This window comes from Streptopelia decaocto, assembly GCF_964273445.1.
Source record: "Streptopelia decaocto genome assembly, chromosome: 24".
Classification (NCBI taxonomy): Eukaryota; Metazoa; Chordata; class Aves; order Columbiformes; family Columbidae; genus Streptopelia; species Streptopelia decaocto.
The window spans coordinates 1,519,233-1,535,104 of record NC_138679.1 but is presented as its reverse complement, the minus strand read 5'-3'; the positions used below and the strand labels follow the sequence as shown (position 1 = coordinate 1,535,104).

At 65.1% G+C, this 15,872-nt stretch overlaps 3 protein-coding genes across 8 annotated transcripts; 1 reads left to right on the top strand and 2 right to left on the bottom strand.

The window, feature by feature from the left end:
• Positions 1 to 1,245: 1,245 nt before the first annotated feature.
• GTPBP3 (GTP binding protein 3, mitochondrial) lies at positions 1,246 to 4,259 on the top strand (the record flags this gene model as incomplete). The annotated part of the gene is given in 10 exon segments (XM_082072026.1): positions 1,246 to 1,283; positions 1,869 to 1,972; positions 1,975 to 2,103; positions 2,415 to 2,501; positions 2,603 to 2,805; positions 2,883 to 2,955; positions 3,041 to 3,184; positions 3,308 to 3,473; positions 3,551 to 3,829; positions 3,915 to 4,259. Coding segments are annotated over 10 exon segments (1,449 nt in total). The 3' UTR covers positions 4,141 to 4,259.
• Positions 4,260 to 4,833: 574 nt separating this feature from the next.
• On the bottom strand, positions 4,834 to 7,925 carry PLVAP (plasmalemma vesicle associated protein). Its single transcript, XM_082072027.1, has 6 exons — positions 7,378 to 7,925; positions 6,980 to 7,070; positions 6,201 to 6,790; positions 5,661 to 5,784; positions 5,465 to 5,543; positions 4,834 to 5,369 (listed from the first exon to the last, which is right to left on the bottom strand). Exons 1-6 carry the CDS (start codon positions 7,753 to 7,755, stop codon positions 5,363 to 5,365), a joined length of 1,269 nt encoding a protein of 422 aa, XP_081928153.1. The 5' UTR covers positions 7,756 to 7,925; the 3' UTR covers positions 4,834 to 5,362.
• Positions 7,926 to 8,963: 1,038 nt separating this feature from the next.
• Positions 8,964 to 14,136, bottom strand: CCDC194 (coiled-coil domain containing 194). 6 transcript variants are annotated; one of them, XM_082072356.1, is made up of 7 exons: positions 13,868 to 14,135; positions 13,220 to 13,289; positions 11,935 to 13,148; positions 10,656 to 10,752; positions 10,309 to 10,441; positions 10,047 to 10,127; positions 9,759 to 9,902 (listed from the first exon to the last, which is right to left on the bottom strand). In XM_082072356.1, the coding sequence occupies exons 3-7, from the start codon at positions 12,262 to 12,264 to the stop codon at positions 9,893 to 9,895; spliced, it is 651 nt and encodes a 216-aa protein (XP_081928482.1). In that variant the 5' UTR covers positions 12,265 to 13,148; positions 13,220 to 13,289; positions 13,868 to 14,135; the 3' UTR covers positions 9,759 to 9,892. The 6 variants fall into 6 exon arrangements, 4 of the variants coding, with proteins under 4 accessions (XP_081928481.1, XP_081928480.1, XP_081928482.1 ...); XM_082072357.1 differs by having other exon boundaries at positions 10,062 to 10,127; XR_014186010.1 differs by having other exon boundaries at positions 9,853 to 9,902; positions 10,062 to 10,127; positions 10,304 to 10,441.
• Positions 14,137 to 15,872: the final 1,736 nt, after the last annotated feature.

Genomic DNA, 15,872 nt, shown 5'->3' with positions numbered 1-15,872 from the left:
GCGGGGGTTTGGGGTGTCCGCAGGGACGCAGGGGGTGACATTGACACGTCTCCAGCATCCTGGGGATTCCAGCATTCTGGGGATTCCAGCATCCCTGCCTGCATCCCTGTCAGCATCCCGGCCATGCTGCTGCTCGCTCCTCCCTGCTCCAGTGCCTTTGTCTGCATGGCCATCCCCCCTGTCCCCCCCCCGCCGCCACCGCAGCGGCCCGCAGCCCTCTCCAGGCCCCAGCCGACCCAAAACTGCTGCAAACTGAGCTGAGAATTTGGGGACTATGAGGAGAGACCCCCAGAGCAGGGGGGACCCCATCGTCCTGGCTGCCGACACCCCAACCCCTGTACGCTGGCTGGTTCAGGCCCCCCCCACCCCAGCCTGGGGCTCTGAGCAGGACGGGAGGGGATAGGGACAGGGCTGGGGACAGGGCTGAGATGGGGACAGGCATGGGATGGGGACAGCCCCAGCCCCCGCTTGAGAGGGATGAGACCACCGGGATGTGGTGGGGTTCCCCAGGGGAAAAGCGGCTCCAGTTTGGCTGGGTGCAGAGTTGGGGCTCAGCGGCTTCGGGACATGGTGGTGCCCATTGCAGGGACCCCCCCCCAAGGTGAGCAGGAGTCCCCGAAAAGCCCAGGCTCTCCTAGACAGCCTGAGTTAGTGTGGGGGCAAGGGACCCCCACCCTGGAGGGACAGGGATGCTGGTGGGTGCAGAGGAGACAATGAGACAGGTACTGGGCAGGGGTGGGCTCTGCCGTGGAGGGACGTGCTGATTCCCCTGCTCCAGACACGAGGGGGTCCTGCGGTGCTGGGGGTCATTTTTAGGGTGCAGCCGGGGTCGCGAGTGTCTGGCTCCTGCACAGCCCCACAATAACCGGGGGACTCCCCGCTGCACCCACGCACCCCGCGGGGGGAGCACCCGGGGGGCGAGCGGGTGTGCAGTGTCTCGGGGGGACCGTGGGGTGCTGCAGCTCCCCGACGGGGACACACGGGGACAACGGAGGGGACGAGCAGGGACCTCTGCGGTCACCCCGGGTAGCGACGCGCCCAGCACCGGGCGGAAGCGATCAACTGCTGCGCAGCCTCAGACGGAGTGACGCTCTTGCCGAGCGCTGACCAATCAGAAGCGGACCGTGTGCATAAAGCCCGCCCTTCGCTAGCGTAGCGACCAATCGCCGCCCGTAATTGGGTGGGGAGCGGCGCCTGCGCTGAAGCCGCCGCGGGGTGCGGCCGGGCGGCGTGTGCTGGGGGCTCATGGCGTTGCGGAGGGCGCTGAGCGCGACGGGACGCAGGTGAGGACAGCCCGGGGTGGGGGTTCCCGGGGGTGTGGGGGCACCCTGGGGTGGGGGGGTGCACGGAAAGGGGTTCGCATGGGGCTGGGGGTTTCCTGGTGTAGCGGTGGTGCATGGGGAGGGGGATAACACGGGGAGGAGGTGCATGGAGAGGGACTGCACCCTCAGAGAAGGGTGTATAGGAAAAGGGGGGTGCACCCTGATGCATTTGGGGATGCACCCCGAAGTAGAGGGAGTGTATAGAGTGGGCTGCACGTTCCGGGAGGCGGGCGCTGCGGGGGTAAAGGGGTGTCCACCTGCATCCTGCCCACCTAGGGCTTGGCAGGGTGCACGGGGAGGGGGTGCAAGCTGGGGTGGGGGGCTGCAGGAGGAAGGGGTGCACCCCAGCATCTTGGGGGGGACGAGAGGGGTGTGCACCCCAGGGTGCAGTGAGACCCCCCCGTGGGTGTGTGGGGTGCACAGGGAGGGGTCCAGGGATGAATCGGGAGTTGTTCATCCCTGCATCCACCTTGCCCCACCTGAGAGGTGCGGATAGGGGGCGCCCCACCCCTGCGCCCCCGCTCCAGGCTGCCCGCCCTGTCCCAGGTGGGCGCAGCGCCTGTGCTCGGCGGCCTGGGGGGACACCATCTTCGCCGTGTCCTCGGGACACGGGCGCTGCGGGGTGGCCGTCATCCGCACCAGCGGGCCGGGCAGCGGGGGGCCCTGCGCAGCCTCACCGGGCGCCCCGAGCTGCCCCCACCCCGCGTCATGGCCCTGCGGCGCATCCGTGACCCCAGCACCGCCGAAACCCTGGACCGCGGCCTCGTCGTCTGGTTCCCAGGTGGGGTTGGCATCAGGTCTTGGTGCCCACTGGGGGGTCTTGGTGCCCACTGAGGGGTCTCAGTGCCCAGCGCAGCCCCTCTTGGCTTCCCTGGCACCATGAAACCGGCTGAGCAATGATCCCCGTGCCAGTGGGGACGGTCCTGGCTCAATGCCGCCCCCTTTGCACCAATCTTAACCACAGCTGCTAGTGGGGGTTCTCTCCTGAGCTCCCCAAAAGCCCCTGTGGGGTCTGCCACGGGAAGAGATGGATGCGCTGGGTGCAGCCAGGGGCTCGCTCAATGCCATCCGTGCCGTGTCCCGGTTCTGCAGGTCCCCGGAGCTTCACCGGGGAGGACTGTGCCGAGCTGCACGTGCACGGCGGGCCGGCGGTGGTGAGCGGGGTGCTGCGGGCGCTGGGTGAGGCTCCCCACATCCCATCCCATCCCTGCGCCCCCCTTCGGGTCCTGCCCCCCGGGGGTGCCACCAGAGGGTGTCCCAGCTCACGGGGGGGCTGGCAGGGAGCCTGCCGGGGCTGCGTCCCGCCGAGCCCGGGGAGTTCACGCGCCGAGCGTTCCGCCGCGGGAAGCTGGACCTGACGGCGGCCGAGGGGCTGGGGGACCTGATCCGCGCCGAGACGGAGGCGCAGCGGCGGCAGGCGCTGCGGCAGATGGAGGGCGAGCTGGGGCGGCTCTACCAGCGCTGGAGCGAGACCCTCACCCAGGTAATGGCTGGTGGGACACGTGCGGCTTGGAGATATGGAGCTGGGATGTCCCCACGGACACCCGCCCCGGTCTGCAGGCTCTCGCCCACCTTGAAGCCTATATTGACTTCAGCGAGGATGACAATGTGGAGGAAGAGGTTCTGTCCCGAGGTGAGGCTGGCAGGGCAGTGGGGGGGCCGGGACACTTGGTCCCCGCTGTCCCCCCCGCTCCATTCCCCTGACTCTCTCCCTGCAGTGGATGCCACCGTGCGGGCGCTGGAGCAGGAGATCGGTGCCCACCTGCAGGACGGGCGCCGGGGGGAGCTGCTCCGCGGGGGCGTCCATGCCGTGATTGCCGGACCCCCCAACGTGGGCAAGAGCAGCCTCCTCAACCTGCTGTGTGAGTGGGGCGCGGGGGGGCCACTCACAGCCTGAATCGGGTTCCCCATCCCTGGGGACAACAGCTGTTGTCCCCAACACTGCAAATAGAGGGGGGGTCCCCAGCGTTGTGTCTCCCACCCAGGCCAGCGTCCGGCAGCCATCGTGTCACCGGTCCCGGGGACGACGCGGGACGTGGTGGAGGTGGCGCTGAACGTGGGCGGGTACCCGCTGGTGCTGAGTGACACGGCCGGGCTGCGCGATGCCACCGACCCCGTGGAGCAGGAGGGGGTCACCCGCGCACGGGACCGGTGAGGCCAGGGGCATCTGGGCTGGGGGGGGCAGGATGTGACATCTCTCCCTACCCTGTTCCCCCCCCCCCAAACAGGGTTCAGCAAGCAGACCTGGTGCTGGCCGTGCTGGACGCCGCAGCCGTGCCCCCCGAGCCGGCGGCGCTGGGGGCTGCCCTGGGGTCCCTGCTGCCCCCCACAACCGCCACCCCCTGCATCCTGGTGCTCAACAAGGCCGACCTGCTGCGGGGGGGCGAGGGGACCCTCCTGCGAGACACCTGCGCCCAGGGGGGGTCCCCAACCGCCCTCCTCTCCTGCAAGACGGGCGAGGGGCTGGACCAGCTCCTGGCGCTGCTGGCGCAGCAGCTGGCGCGACTGTGAGTGCCGGGGACAGCGGGAGGGACACTGACCACCCCGTCGCAGCTTGGGGGGTTCTCCAGGGTGTTTTCCCCCTCCATACAGGTGTGGGGACCCCCTGGCAGGCTCCCCCAGCCTGACGCAGAGCCGGCACAGCCTCCACCTGGGCGCCTGCGCGGCGGCGCTGGCGCGGTACGGCCGGGAGCGGGACCTGGCGCTGGCGGCCGAGCGGCTGCGGTTGGCGCGGCGGCACCTGGGCAGGATCACCGGCCACGTGGGCGCCGAGGACGTCCTGGACATCATCTTCAGGGACTTCTGCGTCGGCAAGTGAGGGGCGCAGCGGGTTTGAGGGGGGATGTGCCCCCGGCTGCGGTGACACCGGCATTGAGGACGGCGGGCGGGGGGGCTGACAGCTCCACGCTGGGATTAAACCGTGGTGCCTTTGGTGGCTCTGGTGTCCTTCCCCTGTCCCCAGTGCCGTGGGACTCGGCGTCCCGGTGTTTTCCTGGCAGGGGGGAGCGCATCCCGAGCCGCAGAGATGGAAAAAGCGACTGGGAGAGGCCCCGTTTCCTGGCCAGGAGGACAAACAAGGAGCTGCAGTGTCTGGAAGGGAAAATCCCCCCCCCAGGACATCCCCCCGTGCCCTGGCAGGGGGGACATGAGGCTCAGCATCCCGGCGGGTCCATCCTGGCATCCTCAGTGCCCCCCCACCCCTGGGGATGCACCATTGAGGGTTTTGGGGTCCCCCCAGGGCACAGCCACAGCTTGGGGAACTGTAACATCCCCCCCAGCTCTTGCAGCCACCTGGCAGCTTTGGGCTTTGCAACCCCAAAAGTGGGGGCTCCCTAGGGACCCCCTGTTTCCCTTCCCCGCTCTGGCAGAACCTGTTGCGCTGAGATTATTTATAGCAGAGCTCCAGGGCATCCCATATCCCAGGAGGGACGCGGCTTTGGGGACCTGTGGGGCGACCAGAGTGGGAGCTGGGGGTGCTGGTGGGGGACAGCGCGTCCTGCTGGCGCAGCAGCGGCAGGGCTGGCGTGCGGGCGGGCAGGAAAGGCTCTTTCCACAGGAAGGAGCGGGGAAACGGGGCCGTAAATCAGCGAGTGGCAGCTGGTGATTTGTCACCCTGTGTGTCCCTTGTCCCCCCCGCCCCGACCTGCCCCGGGGGCTCGGTGGCCAAGGGCTTCCCGCTCGCTCGGCCTCGTGCGCTTCCCGTTCCCAAAGGGCCGTGAGAAGCTGGGACGGGACGTTCCCTCTCCCCATCCCGGCCACAGACACCCCCTCACACGTGTGACGAGCTGTGCCGGTGCTCAGGGCCGCCTGTATTTACAGCCCTATCGCCAAGCATGCGGGTACATGCGCGTGGGGGGGACAAGTGTGGGGGCTCGGGGAAGGGGACAGGGAGGGTGGCCTTGGCCCCCGGCCATGCTGGTGGCCCCCCTGGGGTGGGGGAGGATGGTGGTTACGGTGCCGGCTGCTCGCTCCTGGTTGGGGTTTGCCATCCGTGCCGTGGGCAGCAAGTCCTGGTCGTGTCCTCGAGCCCCTGGGCGCCGTTAGCCGCTGCGGAGAGCGCAGGATCAGGCCCCTGGCACCCCCACCCCTCTGCCACCTGCCTCCCCCAACCTGCTGGGGTCCCGCACCAGCCCCCCCCTCACCTGGGGTTCTTCAGGGTGGCCGTGTACTGCTCCATGATCTTCTGCACCGTGCGCTGGATTTCCTCTGCATTGATTTTCCCTGGGGGGACGGAGCAGGGGGGGCTGAGCGGGGCTGGGCGCAGCCACCGTGGGGGGACGGTGACCCCGACCATGGGGGGACAGTGACCCCCAGCAAGTCCCCCCCTCCAGGACTCACCCATGTTCCCGAAGATGCCCTGGTTCTGCAGAGCATCCGCATAGGAGCCCGTGTTAACAAAGGGGCCCGACCGCCCGCTGCCCAGCGGCACCCGTGAGCCGGTCAGGTCGAAGAAGGTGTCCAGCTGGGGAGGGGAGAGTGGGGGGGGGTCAATGCTGGCATGAAGGGCACCCTAGAGTGCTCCAATGGCTTGTCCTTGCCTGGGTGCACCCTGTGGCCATGCGGAAGTGTGCGTGCAGAAGTTTGCAAAAGGAAGATGCAAGCGCGAAGAAAATGCATGTGCAAAGTTGCATGGGCAAAAGTAAACGCATGTGCAAAAGTGTGCTTGCAGAAGCGCACGTGCAAAAGAAAGATGTGCAAAAGACAATGCATGGTCCAAAAGAATGTGCGAAAGAAAGATGCACGTACAAAGGGGTGTTTGTGCAAGTGCAAAAGAAAGATGTACATGTCTGGCCTCACGTGCTCCCAGCATGGCCACAGAGGGTGCCCAGGGCTGTCCCAGTGCCTGGGGATGTCCCTGCACCCCAGCAGCTCCCTCACCTTGGAGCCCATGCAGAGGCTGAGCTGCTCCCTGAGCTGTCCTGCCTGCACCGCCGCTTTGCTCTTCTCCTCCAGCTCCTTCCCCAGCTGCTGCTTCTCCAACAGCAGCTTCTGCTTCTCCTCCTGCCCGCCCTTCACCTGCTTCTCCACATCCTGCAGCCGTTTCTCCAGCTCCTGCTTCTCCTCGGAGCAGTTGATGCGACACTGGAGCAGGTTCATGTCGCAGACGCTTTTCCCCACGTATTTGGTTTCTCGCTCCTGTTGCCAGAGGAAAAGCCCCTCGGTGCGCTGCGTCAGCCAGTTGAGCTGCTCGTGGACGGTGCTGCAGCTGTAGGGGCTCAGCATGTCCCTGATGCGCTGGAACGTGTAGCTCATGTCGGACCGCAGGGACCCGCACTCGTGTTTCAGCAGGTCCAGGTTGGTTTTGGTGGATTCGCAGACGGTTTTGGTGGTCAGCAGCTCCCGCTCGCAGCTCTTCTGCTCCTCGGTGGTTTTGGTGAGGGTGGCGCCCGCTTTGCGGCAGTTTTCCTCCATGTCCTTCTTGCTCAGGGTGCTATGGTCCAGCTGGCTCCGCAGCTGCGCCTTCTCAGCTGCATGGGGGGGACACACGATTGGGGTGCGTGATCCCCCACCCCAAACTCCCGCCCCGCATCTTGGGGTGACTCTGCTGTCTCTGGGGAGGGGGCACCCCCCAGCACAGTCTGTGGTGGGTCCCTGAGGGGTGTTTGGGGGTCCCCAGGGGGTGGGAGTGTTGGGGGGCACTGGGGGGGGTCCCTTACCGCTGCAGCTGGCATTGATGAGGCTGATGGTCATGTGGCACTCGTCCAGCTTCCTCTTCTGGTAGGAGATGATCATCACCATCTCCTGCAGCTGCCGTGGGGGGAGGAAGAGGAGGGAGGTCAGGGTGTCACGCAGGGACCCCCCTGCATCGCTTTGCTCCCCCTGGGCAGTGCTGAAGAGCTGGGGGCTGGGGAGGATGAGGAGGGGGAGGGTGAGAATGGGGGGTGCTGGCTCCAGGATGCCAGAGCTGAGAACTCCCGTGGCGCTGGGAGCGGGGCGCACATCACCATCTGCCCACCCCCATCGCCCCCCATCCCTGCCGAACCTCGTGGGGCTGCAGTAAGGTCCAGCTCCTTCCAGCACCCACAGGTGGGTCGCTGCCCCCCCCGGGTCTCACCTTGGCAATGGGGTTGGGCGCCTGGGTGCTGTTGCATTTCTCCAGCTCCCGTTGCACCTTCTGGGCCAGGACCTGCAGCCCTTGCTTCTCCTTGAGGGTGGCGTTGAGGGTGCGGGTGAGGTTCATGTTCCTGCTCGCCAGGATGGTGATTTTGTTGAAACGGTCCTGCAGCTGCTCCTCCAGCACCCGGAGGTGCGTGTCCGTCCCCCCCTGCGCGTTCCCGTACACCATGAACAGCACCAGCCCCAGGATGATGAGGAACTGGATGAGGGAGGTGAAGAGGAAGATGTACTTGATGTAAAACCCACAGTCCCGCTTGGGCATCGGTTCCTTGGGCTCCAAACTGAACTTGGCCATGGCGTAGCTGCTCTTCTCCATCCCGCCGGTGCTCTGCGCACCCCACCCCACCGCAGCCCCTTTCAAGGGGGGGGAGCCGCGCCGGGGCGGAGCTGGCTCCCACCGCCGTGTTTATATTGCTCTATTTAATATTTCCTCCTGCCGGGCTCCTTCCTGCCGTGCCGGATGCCTCCGACCCGCCGGGTTATCACGGTGCAGCTTCTGTTTGCGGGACGACTATTGTTCCCGGTTGCTAATGGACAGGGGGCGAAGGCTGGGATCCCGCTCCCCCCACCCTTGTGCCGGGGTCTGGTGCTCCCCTGGGACAGACACCCCAAAATAGCCCCTGGCAGGGTGGGGGTGCCTGGGGGTTGAGCCCACCAGAGGAGGATCCTACTGCCCCCACCGCACACCCCGGGTTGGTCCTGGCACCGCGTCCTCATGGGGGGACAGTGGCGGGACCCTGCTGCTCACCAGGTGGGTGGCACTTGGGGACCAATGCTCCACGTCTGCTCTCCTGCGCCTTTCGGGATGGGTGCGGGCAGGGAGGGATGCGGGCAGGGAGGGATGCGGGCAGGGAAGGGATGCGGGCAGGGAAGGGATGCGGGCAGGGAAGGGATGCGGGCAGGGAGGGATGCGGGCAGGGAAGGATGCAGCCAGGCCCTGGTTGGCAGGTAGGGCGGCAGCGGGCTGGAGTGGGTGACATGGGATGAAGCCACCACTAGGAACCTCTGTCTGTGGCACCTGTGGGTGCTGTCACTCCTTAGAGCCACCGTCCTGCCATAGGGAACTGCTCCTGGTCTCCGCTGCTGCATTGGCGTTGGTGACCACAGAGGGGGGTCTGGGCTGCAGAACCAGCCCCCCTGGATCTGGGCTGAGCTGAAGCACATTCGGATCCCCTGGCCCCCACCACCCTGTCCCCGTCCCACGGGAGCCCTGTGCTGTGGCAGAGGGGCTGGCTGTGCCCAGGACCCCCCCAGCTCTGCAGGATGCTCAGGGGGGCCGCTGACCCCGAGCCGCTCGCTCGCCGTTTCCTGCCTTCTGGCTGCGCCGCGGTCCCCGGGGACCGGGAAGTGTCTGCGATGGCCGGGATGGTGTCAGTCCCCAATCCATTCTCAGCTACTGCCGTTTCCTTCCTGAGCTGCAAATAACGGTGAGTCACCCCGCCCCCCCCGCGGGGACCCTCCCGGGGCTCTGCTGGACCCCTGACCCCGGTGGCTTTGGATGCTCCCCCCGGCAGCCCCCCCAAGGGCTCCCCACAGCCTCCCCGGGTCACTGGGGATCCCAAGGGGGCACCCGCTCCCCCCTGGCACCGCAGCCCCTACCTCTGTCCCGTTTCCCCATTAACCTGGCTATAATTAATCCTTCCCATGCTGTGCGTTGGGGTCAGGCCATGGGAATGGCTCTGCCTGGCTACAAACTGCTGCGGGGCTGGGGGGTCCGCATTGGAACCCCCGGGTTTGGGGTGCTGCGACGGGGTTGGTGTTGCCCCCCATGGGCTCTGCAGCCCGGGGAGCCCCAAATCAACCAGTTGGGGACCATTTCCAGAGTGTGCAGAGACACTTTCAGCTGGAAACTGCCCGCCAGCCCCATCCCAGAGCCCGGCGCAGGGGTGGTGGGGGCGATGCCCGGGGGGGCCGGATGCCTGCGCGCTGCCTGCCCTCTGCACAGGATACCGCGGTGGCAGGAAAATCGGCAAACTTTCCTGGAAACCTTCTTCAAAGCAGCACCAAAGATGCTGGGAAGCGGCTGGAAAACAGCAGCAGCTGCTGATCCCTGTGCCCCCTGTCCCCGCTTTGTCCCCTGGGGTGTCTGGGGGTTAAAGCCTTGCGGGGGGGTGTCACGGCTGATAGGGCTGTGGGGACAGCCAGGGGACACGTCCTGGTGAGCAGAGCAGCTTTTATTGCCCAAACACCTGCCCAGAGTTCCCAGTTGCTGGAGCTCACTGGGAATGCGGCTTTAAACCCCCCAGGTGGGAAAAACCATCCCTGGGTTGAGCTCAAGCTGCTCAAAAGCCGAACGTCCAACCCCTCCGGTCCGGCTGTCCAGCTGCGGCACTGGGACACGCGGTGGCATCGGGACACACGGCGGCATCACAAGAGGTGGCAGGATCAGGACACACGGTGACATCGGGACACGGTGACGTCGGGACACGCAGGGGTTGGGGGGCTGCCGGGCTTCAGCCCTTCCTGCAAAGAATGGGGGAGCAGGGAGTGAGTCCCTGCACAGCCCATGGGTCCTGCTCCTCTGGGGACACCGGTGACAATGGCATATGTCAGGAAGTGTGGTGACCCCCTCCTCGGCTGTCCCCCCACCGGCCACACAGAAAGTACCGGGACGGGGGGCACCTGCGCCCGGTCGCTCGGTCCCTCGTCCGCCGCCGCAGCGCGTCCAGCTCGGTGGCATAGTCCCGCCTGTGGGGACAACAGAGCCAGTGACGCGCTGTCCCTGTCCTCAGGATGGGGGACGGAGGGTCCCCGTGGGGAGGGAGGGACAGGGCAGGGTGGTGTGGGGGACGGAGGGTGGGAGTCAGGCTGAGTGTGGGGTTTTTGGGGGGATGCTCTGGGGTGGCATGGCAGGGGACAAGGACCTTACAGGGTGTCCTCGAGCTCTCTCTGCCGGGCCTGGCACTGCTCCCCCCGCGCCCGCAGCGCTCGCTGCTGCTCCGTCGCCTCGTCCAGCCGCTGCCGCAGCCCCCGCGCCTGCTCCTCACCCCGCGCCAGCTCCGCTGTGGGACCGAGGGGACAGCGTGGTCACCCTGACACCCCAAACCCACCGGGCACGGTCCCCAAAGGGCGTGCGGCTGCGGGACCCCTCGTGTGGGGTGACGCGGGATTTGTACCCAATGCCGCTGCTCCCTGGGGTTGGACAGATGGATGCAGGGGATGGACAGAGGGACACGGGGGATGGACAGGTGGATGCAGGGTACAGACAGACCTCACCTTGCAGAGCTGCCTTGCCGCGGGCCAGCTCAGCCCGCTCATGCCGCAGGGCCACCAGCTCGTCCCCCAGCGCCGTGACATTGACCTGCAGCCTGGCCTGGGGAGAGGGGACACGGTGGTGTGGGGACAGGGGTGGGACGGTGTTCTCTGGGCTCTGCGTCCTCTGCCAGAGCCCTGTTCCTCCTCATCACTGCCCTGTGTCCCCAAGCTGTCCCCAAGCTCCTGGGGGCTTTACATCGCCCCATCACGTTTCTCAAAGCAGTTGGGACATGGATTTAGGGAAAATCCTTTCCCAGAGGGATGCCCATCCTGGGGCGGATGCTGGGGCACCGTGGATGTCACAGGTCACTCAAGCGCTCCATGGGTGGCATCCCCGGTGCCAGGGAGGGGACAGAGGTCGCGTGAGCTGCGTCCCCGACGGCTGCACAGCCCAGCCCCACTCCCAGCCCCATTCCCGGGAAGCCGGAGCATTTTTCCAGCCTCTCCAGACCATTGTTCGGCCGGATGAGCCCGGAGGGGCGGCGGGACCCGGCTCTTCCTCCAGGCTGTGCCGCGGCACCGGGGCCGGGCCCTTTCCCAGCCGGGGCGGCAGCTAAAAATACCCGGGAGGAGAGAACCAGCAGCTCCGCACCAGCCCCCGCAGCCGCTTTGGGACGGGGTAATTATCCCTGTGCAGAGCAGCTGGTGACGGCTGGAAGAGCCGTGACAGCGGGAGCAGGGCTGTGCCGAGGGACGGGGGGCAGATGGAGGTCCCGTTTTGGGGTGTCCCATGCAGGGAGGTGGCTGTGCGCCCACAGGCTGCTTATCACCCTTCCCAGCTTATCTTTGCAGCTGGGCTTTGCTCTCTGGATCATAGAATCATTTGGGTTGGAAGACACCCTCAAGATCACGGAGTCCAACCATAACCCACCCCGGCACTACCCCCTGTCCCTGAGAACCTCACGTCCGTCTGTCCAACCCTCCAGGGATGGTGACTCCAGCACTGCCCTGGGCAGCCTGTTCAATGCCCCACAGCCCTTTGGGGAAGAAATTGTTCCCAGATCCAACCTCAACCTCCCCTGGTGCAACTTGAGGCCGTTTCCTCTGCTCCTGGCGCTTGTTCCTGGGGAGCAGAGCCCGACCCCCCCTGGCTCCAAGCTCCTTTCAGGCAGTTCAGAGATCAGAAGGTCTCCCCTCAGCTCCTGTTCTCCAGCTGAACCCCCCAGGTGTCTCAGAACCCCCCCTTCTCCACAACCAGGTGGCCAAGGACCCCCCTGTCCCCAACCCCACCAGCACCTACCGCCCGCTCCCGGCAGGACGCCAGGCTGGCGTTGACCTTCCTGGTGTCACCGCGGGCCCGGGCGATGTCCCTGCGCAGAGCGTCCCCGGCCTCGGCGCCCGCCGCCGCCGCGCGCTGCAGCCGCGCTCGCTCCCGCTCCAGCTCGGCCAGGCGGGTCCCCAGCTCCCGGCTCTCGTTCGCCGCGCGTTCCCGGCAGCCCTGCAGCTTCCCCAGTGCCTCCGAGCGCCACACCATCACCGCCACCGCCACCGTCACCGCTGCCACCAGCACCAGCAGCGCCGCGCACAGCCCCAGCACCTTCAGGGTGGCTTTGGGCACCGCGGGGTCCATGGCGGGTTGGGGACGCTCGCCCGCTCCGGTGGTGGCTGCTTGGGATGTGGCAGCATCCCCAGTGCAGGTCACTCCCTGGGCTGCTGTAATTGCTGCCTGTGGGTTGTTGTTGGTTTTTTGTTTTCCTTTTCTATTCTATTTCTCACCAAACGCCGCTTTGGGCTGCGGTTTCGCACAGGTCACAGCCCGGAATAGGCTTTGTTTGTGCTGGACGTGGGACAACGCGCTGTCCCTGCGCCCGGCCGTGGGTGACAGCGCAGGGACAAGTGGGGATGCAGCTGGCGTCCCGGTGGGTGTTGGGGACACTGAGGCTGCTGGCTGCCCCAGGGGTTTCTGCAGCACCCCCGCGCAGCAGGGCTGGGGATCCAGGTCGCCAAGGGCAACAAAATGCTGGGTTTTCACAAGGTTTTAATGGAAATGGGTTAGAACTTAGTTAACTGTAAAGTACCTGTGGACACCTCAACTCAGGGCAGCCCGGTTGTGTCTCTGTCCCCTCCAGCCTGTGCCCCGGTGTCCTCCCTTGCCCTGGGCACAGCCCTTGGTGGATGGAGGGACATTATCTCCCCAGGGTGTCCCCATGGTGACCAGGATGAATTTGGTGAGCAAGGTGGTCAGCGTAGGTGGCTCTGGGACAGGAGCGAGCAGGTGACACCGCGCCCACTGCCACCCCCAGACCCCGGATGGGGACAGTCTGTCCTCGCCCCACGCCAGGGGACAGGGAATCAGCGGAGCCCGTGGTCCCGGCTCGTGGGGCTCAGCGGCACCACTTCCAAAGAGCCAGGCCAACCACGAGGAGGATCCAGAACCAGGTCACATCCCAGTCCTCGCTCCTTGTGCCCCGGAGCTGCTGCTGCAGGCGCTCGTTCTCCAGCTCGATCTTGTCCCTGGGGGGAGGACAGTGACAGTCGGTGACAGAGCACAGGGCTGGGGACAGCAGGGGGAGCACGGGGCTCACCTGATGATCTGCAGGTCCCCCAGCTGCTCCTGCTGCCGGGCCACCTCTGCCCTGAGCAGCTGGTTCTGCTCTGTGGGGAGATGACAGTGCGGGGGGGTCAGGTGACACAGGGGACAGGGATCTGGGTGTCCCAGGGCCTGGGGATCAATGTGTCCCGGGGGCTGGGGATGAGGGTGGCCGAGGGGACAGGGATCAGGGCGACCCAGGGAATCAGGGTGTCTCGGGGATGGGGATCAGGGTGACCAAGTGGACAGGGCTTAGGGTGACTGAGGTGACAGGGATCAGGGTGTCTCAGGGAATCGGGGTGTCCCAAGGAATAAGGGATCAGGATGACACTGGGGACAGGGATCAGGGTGTCCCAGGGGACAGGGATCAGGCTGTCCCAGGGATCAGGGTGTCCCAGGAGACAGGGATCAGGCTGTCCCAGGGATCAGGGTGGCCAAGGGGACAGAGTTCAGGATGACCCAGGGGACAGGGATCAGGGTATCCCAGGGAATCCAGGTGTCCCAGGGGATGGGGATCAGGGTGACCAAGGGAACAGGGATCTGGGTGTCCCAGGGAATCAGGGTGTCCCAGGGAAGGGGGATCACGGTGTCCCCGGGGCTGTCGCCTGTCCCCAGTCCGCGCACCCTCCCCCCCAGCACCCACCTTGCAACTGGGCCACCCTGGCAAGCGCCTCCTCCAGCTGTGTCGCCCCCCGCGCTGTGTCCCCGGCCAGCACGGGGCGCGTGTCCCGCTGGCAGAGCATGGCGGGGAGCGTCACCGCCAGCAGCGCGGCGGCCACCACGATGGCCACGGCCGCGTACGCGCCCCACGCCGGCCTGTCCGCCATCCCGCGCGGGGCCGGGGACACTGAGCCCTGCACCAAAACACGGCGGTTTCGGTTCTGCAAGAGGGGGCTGGATTTCCTGGAAATCACGTGAATTTGAGAGCGCGCGCTGCCTGCAGCGGGCAGGGACGGGCGGGGACGCGCAGGGACGGGCGGGGACGCGCAGGGACGCGCAGGGACGAGCGGGGACGGGCAGGGACGGGCAGCGCTCCGGAGATGCTGCGGGTCGCCCAGCCCCATGGAGCCGGTGCCAAGGGGGGGACAGGGCTGAGCCAGCTCAGGGCCCCCCCCCACCAGGAGTTGTGCTAAAATCCTGGGGGGGTTTGATGCATTCCCTGCGTTTCTCAGCAGGGAAATGTCCCCCCAGCGAAGGCAGCGGCGGCCGGTCCATTGCTGCCCCCCCCCCGCAGCACTTGGGGGGGACAGGGGAGGCGCCTCCCACGTCCTGTCGCTGTCTCCTGTGGGGCTGGGAGGAGACGGGGACGTGGATTGTGGGACAAGAGGGGGTGCGATATTTGGATATAGGGTGCGTGATATAGGATGTGGGATGGGGATATGGGATGTGGGATGGAGACGATGGGATATGGGATGCAGAATATAGGACACGGGGTGTGGAATGCAGGATATAGGATGCCAGATATGGGAGGAAGAATATGGGATATGGGATGAAGGATATGGGAATATGGAATATGGGATGTGGGATGCAGGAATATGGAATGTGGGATATGGGTTGCAGGAATACAGGATATGAGAAGTGGGATTAAAGGTATGGGAATATGGAATATGGGGTTTGGGATGTGGAATGTGGCATATGGGATATGGGATGCAGGGATATGGGATATGGGATGTGGATGAGGGATATGGGATGTGGGAATGTGGAATATAGGATATGGTTTAAGGGAATATGGTATATGGGATGCAGGAATATGTGGTATGGGATGTGGGAATATGGAATATAGGATATGGGATGCAGGGATACGGGATATGGGATATGGGATGTGGGATGAAGGATATGGGATGTGGAAATACAGAATATAGGATATGGCTTAAGGGAATATGGGATATGGGATGCAGGAATATGGGGTATGGGATGTGTGAATATGGAATATAGGATATGGGATGCAGGGATATAGGATATGGGATGTGGGATGCAGGAATATGGGATGTGGGAATATGGGATTTGGGATGTGGGAATATGGGAATATGAGCATCCCAGGCTGGGTGGGAACTGGAGGGCAGGGGGGCTCCTGTGTTTTCACAGCTGGTGCTGGTGCCGCCGTCCCTGTCACCACAACTGTGCCAGGGAGCTGAGAGCACCCGTCCCCAGGGATGCTCCGGCCACATCCTGGCACATGGGGACAGCACCTTCCCCCCTGGCTCCAGAAATAGCTGCTCCACTTTTAGTGTTTTCATTCTGCTGCTTCATGTGATAGAAAAACCAATGGCTGTGAAATTAAAAACACACAACATATTTACCAAACTTCAAGTTTTTGAGTCAGATTTTCAGCATCTGGAGAATTAAAAGGTGCTGGCAGATTCGGCGAGCTGTCAGCATAAAGGCTTTAAATATGTTGTTATTATTATTTATGGTCTGGAGCCTGAAGAGGAACCGAGGCCAAAGGTTTCAAAAATAGCCTGAAAAATGGGAATGGATGTTTTTTCCAGAACCAGCTCACTTTGAACAGCGAGATATTGAGATGCAACTCTTAGAAAAATATATTGAAAAAGCAACTGAGAAAGGAATGTGCACCGTCGAAGGGCTGCCCCGAAGCCACCCCGGCGCGATGGAGCGCGGCCGCCCCGCCGGGTCCCGGCTTCGCAGAG

Excerpts from the sequence above, each read along its gene's own strand:
- PLVAP (XM_082072027.1), bottom strand. The coding sequence starts at position 7,755 with ATGGAGAAGAGCAGCTACGCCATGGCCAAGTTCAGTTTGGAGCCCAAG. Across the intron at positions 7,071-7,377 it reads CGCCCAACCCCATTGCCAAG|CTGCAGGAGATGGTGATGAT; the intron begins GTGAGACCCGGG and ends CCCCCACGGCAG. Across the intron at positions 5,544-5,660 it reads GGGCATCTTCGGGAACATGG|GGAAAATCAATGCAGAGGAA; the intron begins GTGAGTCCTGGA and ends CCGTCCCCCCAG.
- CCDC194 (XM_082072354.1), bottom strand. The coding sequence starts at position 12,264 with ATGGACCCCGCGGTGCCCAAAGCCACCCTGAAGGTGCTGGGGCTGTGC. Across the intron at positions 10,753-11,934 it reads CGTCCTGCCGGGAGCGGGCG|GCCAGGCTGCAGGTCAATGT; the intron begins GTAGGTGCTGGT and ends CCCTCTCCCCAG. Across the intron at positions 9,903-10,046 it reads CGCAGGTGCCCCCCGTCCCG|GAAGGGCTGAAGCCCGGCAG; the intron begins GTACTTTCTGTG and ends CATTCTTTGCAG.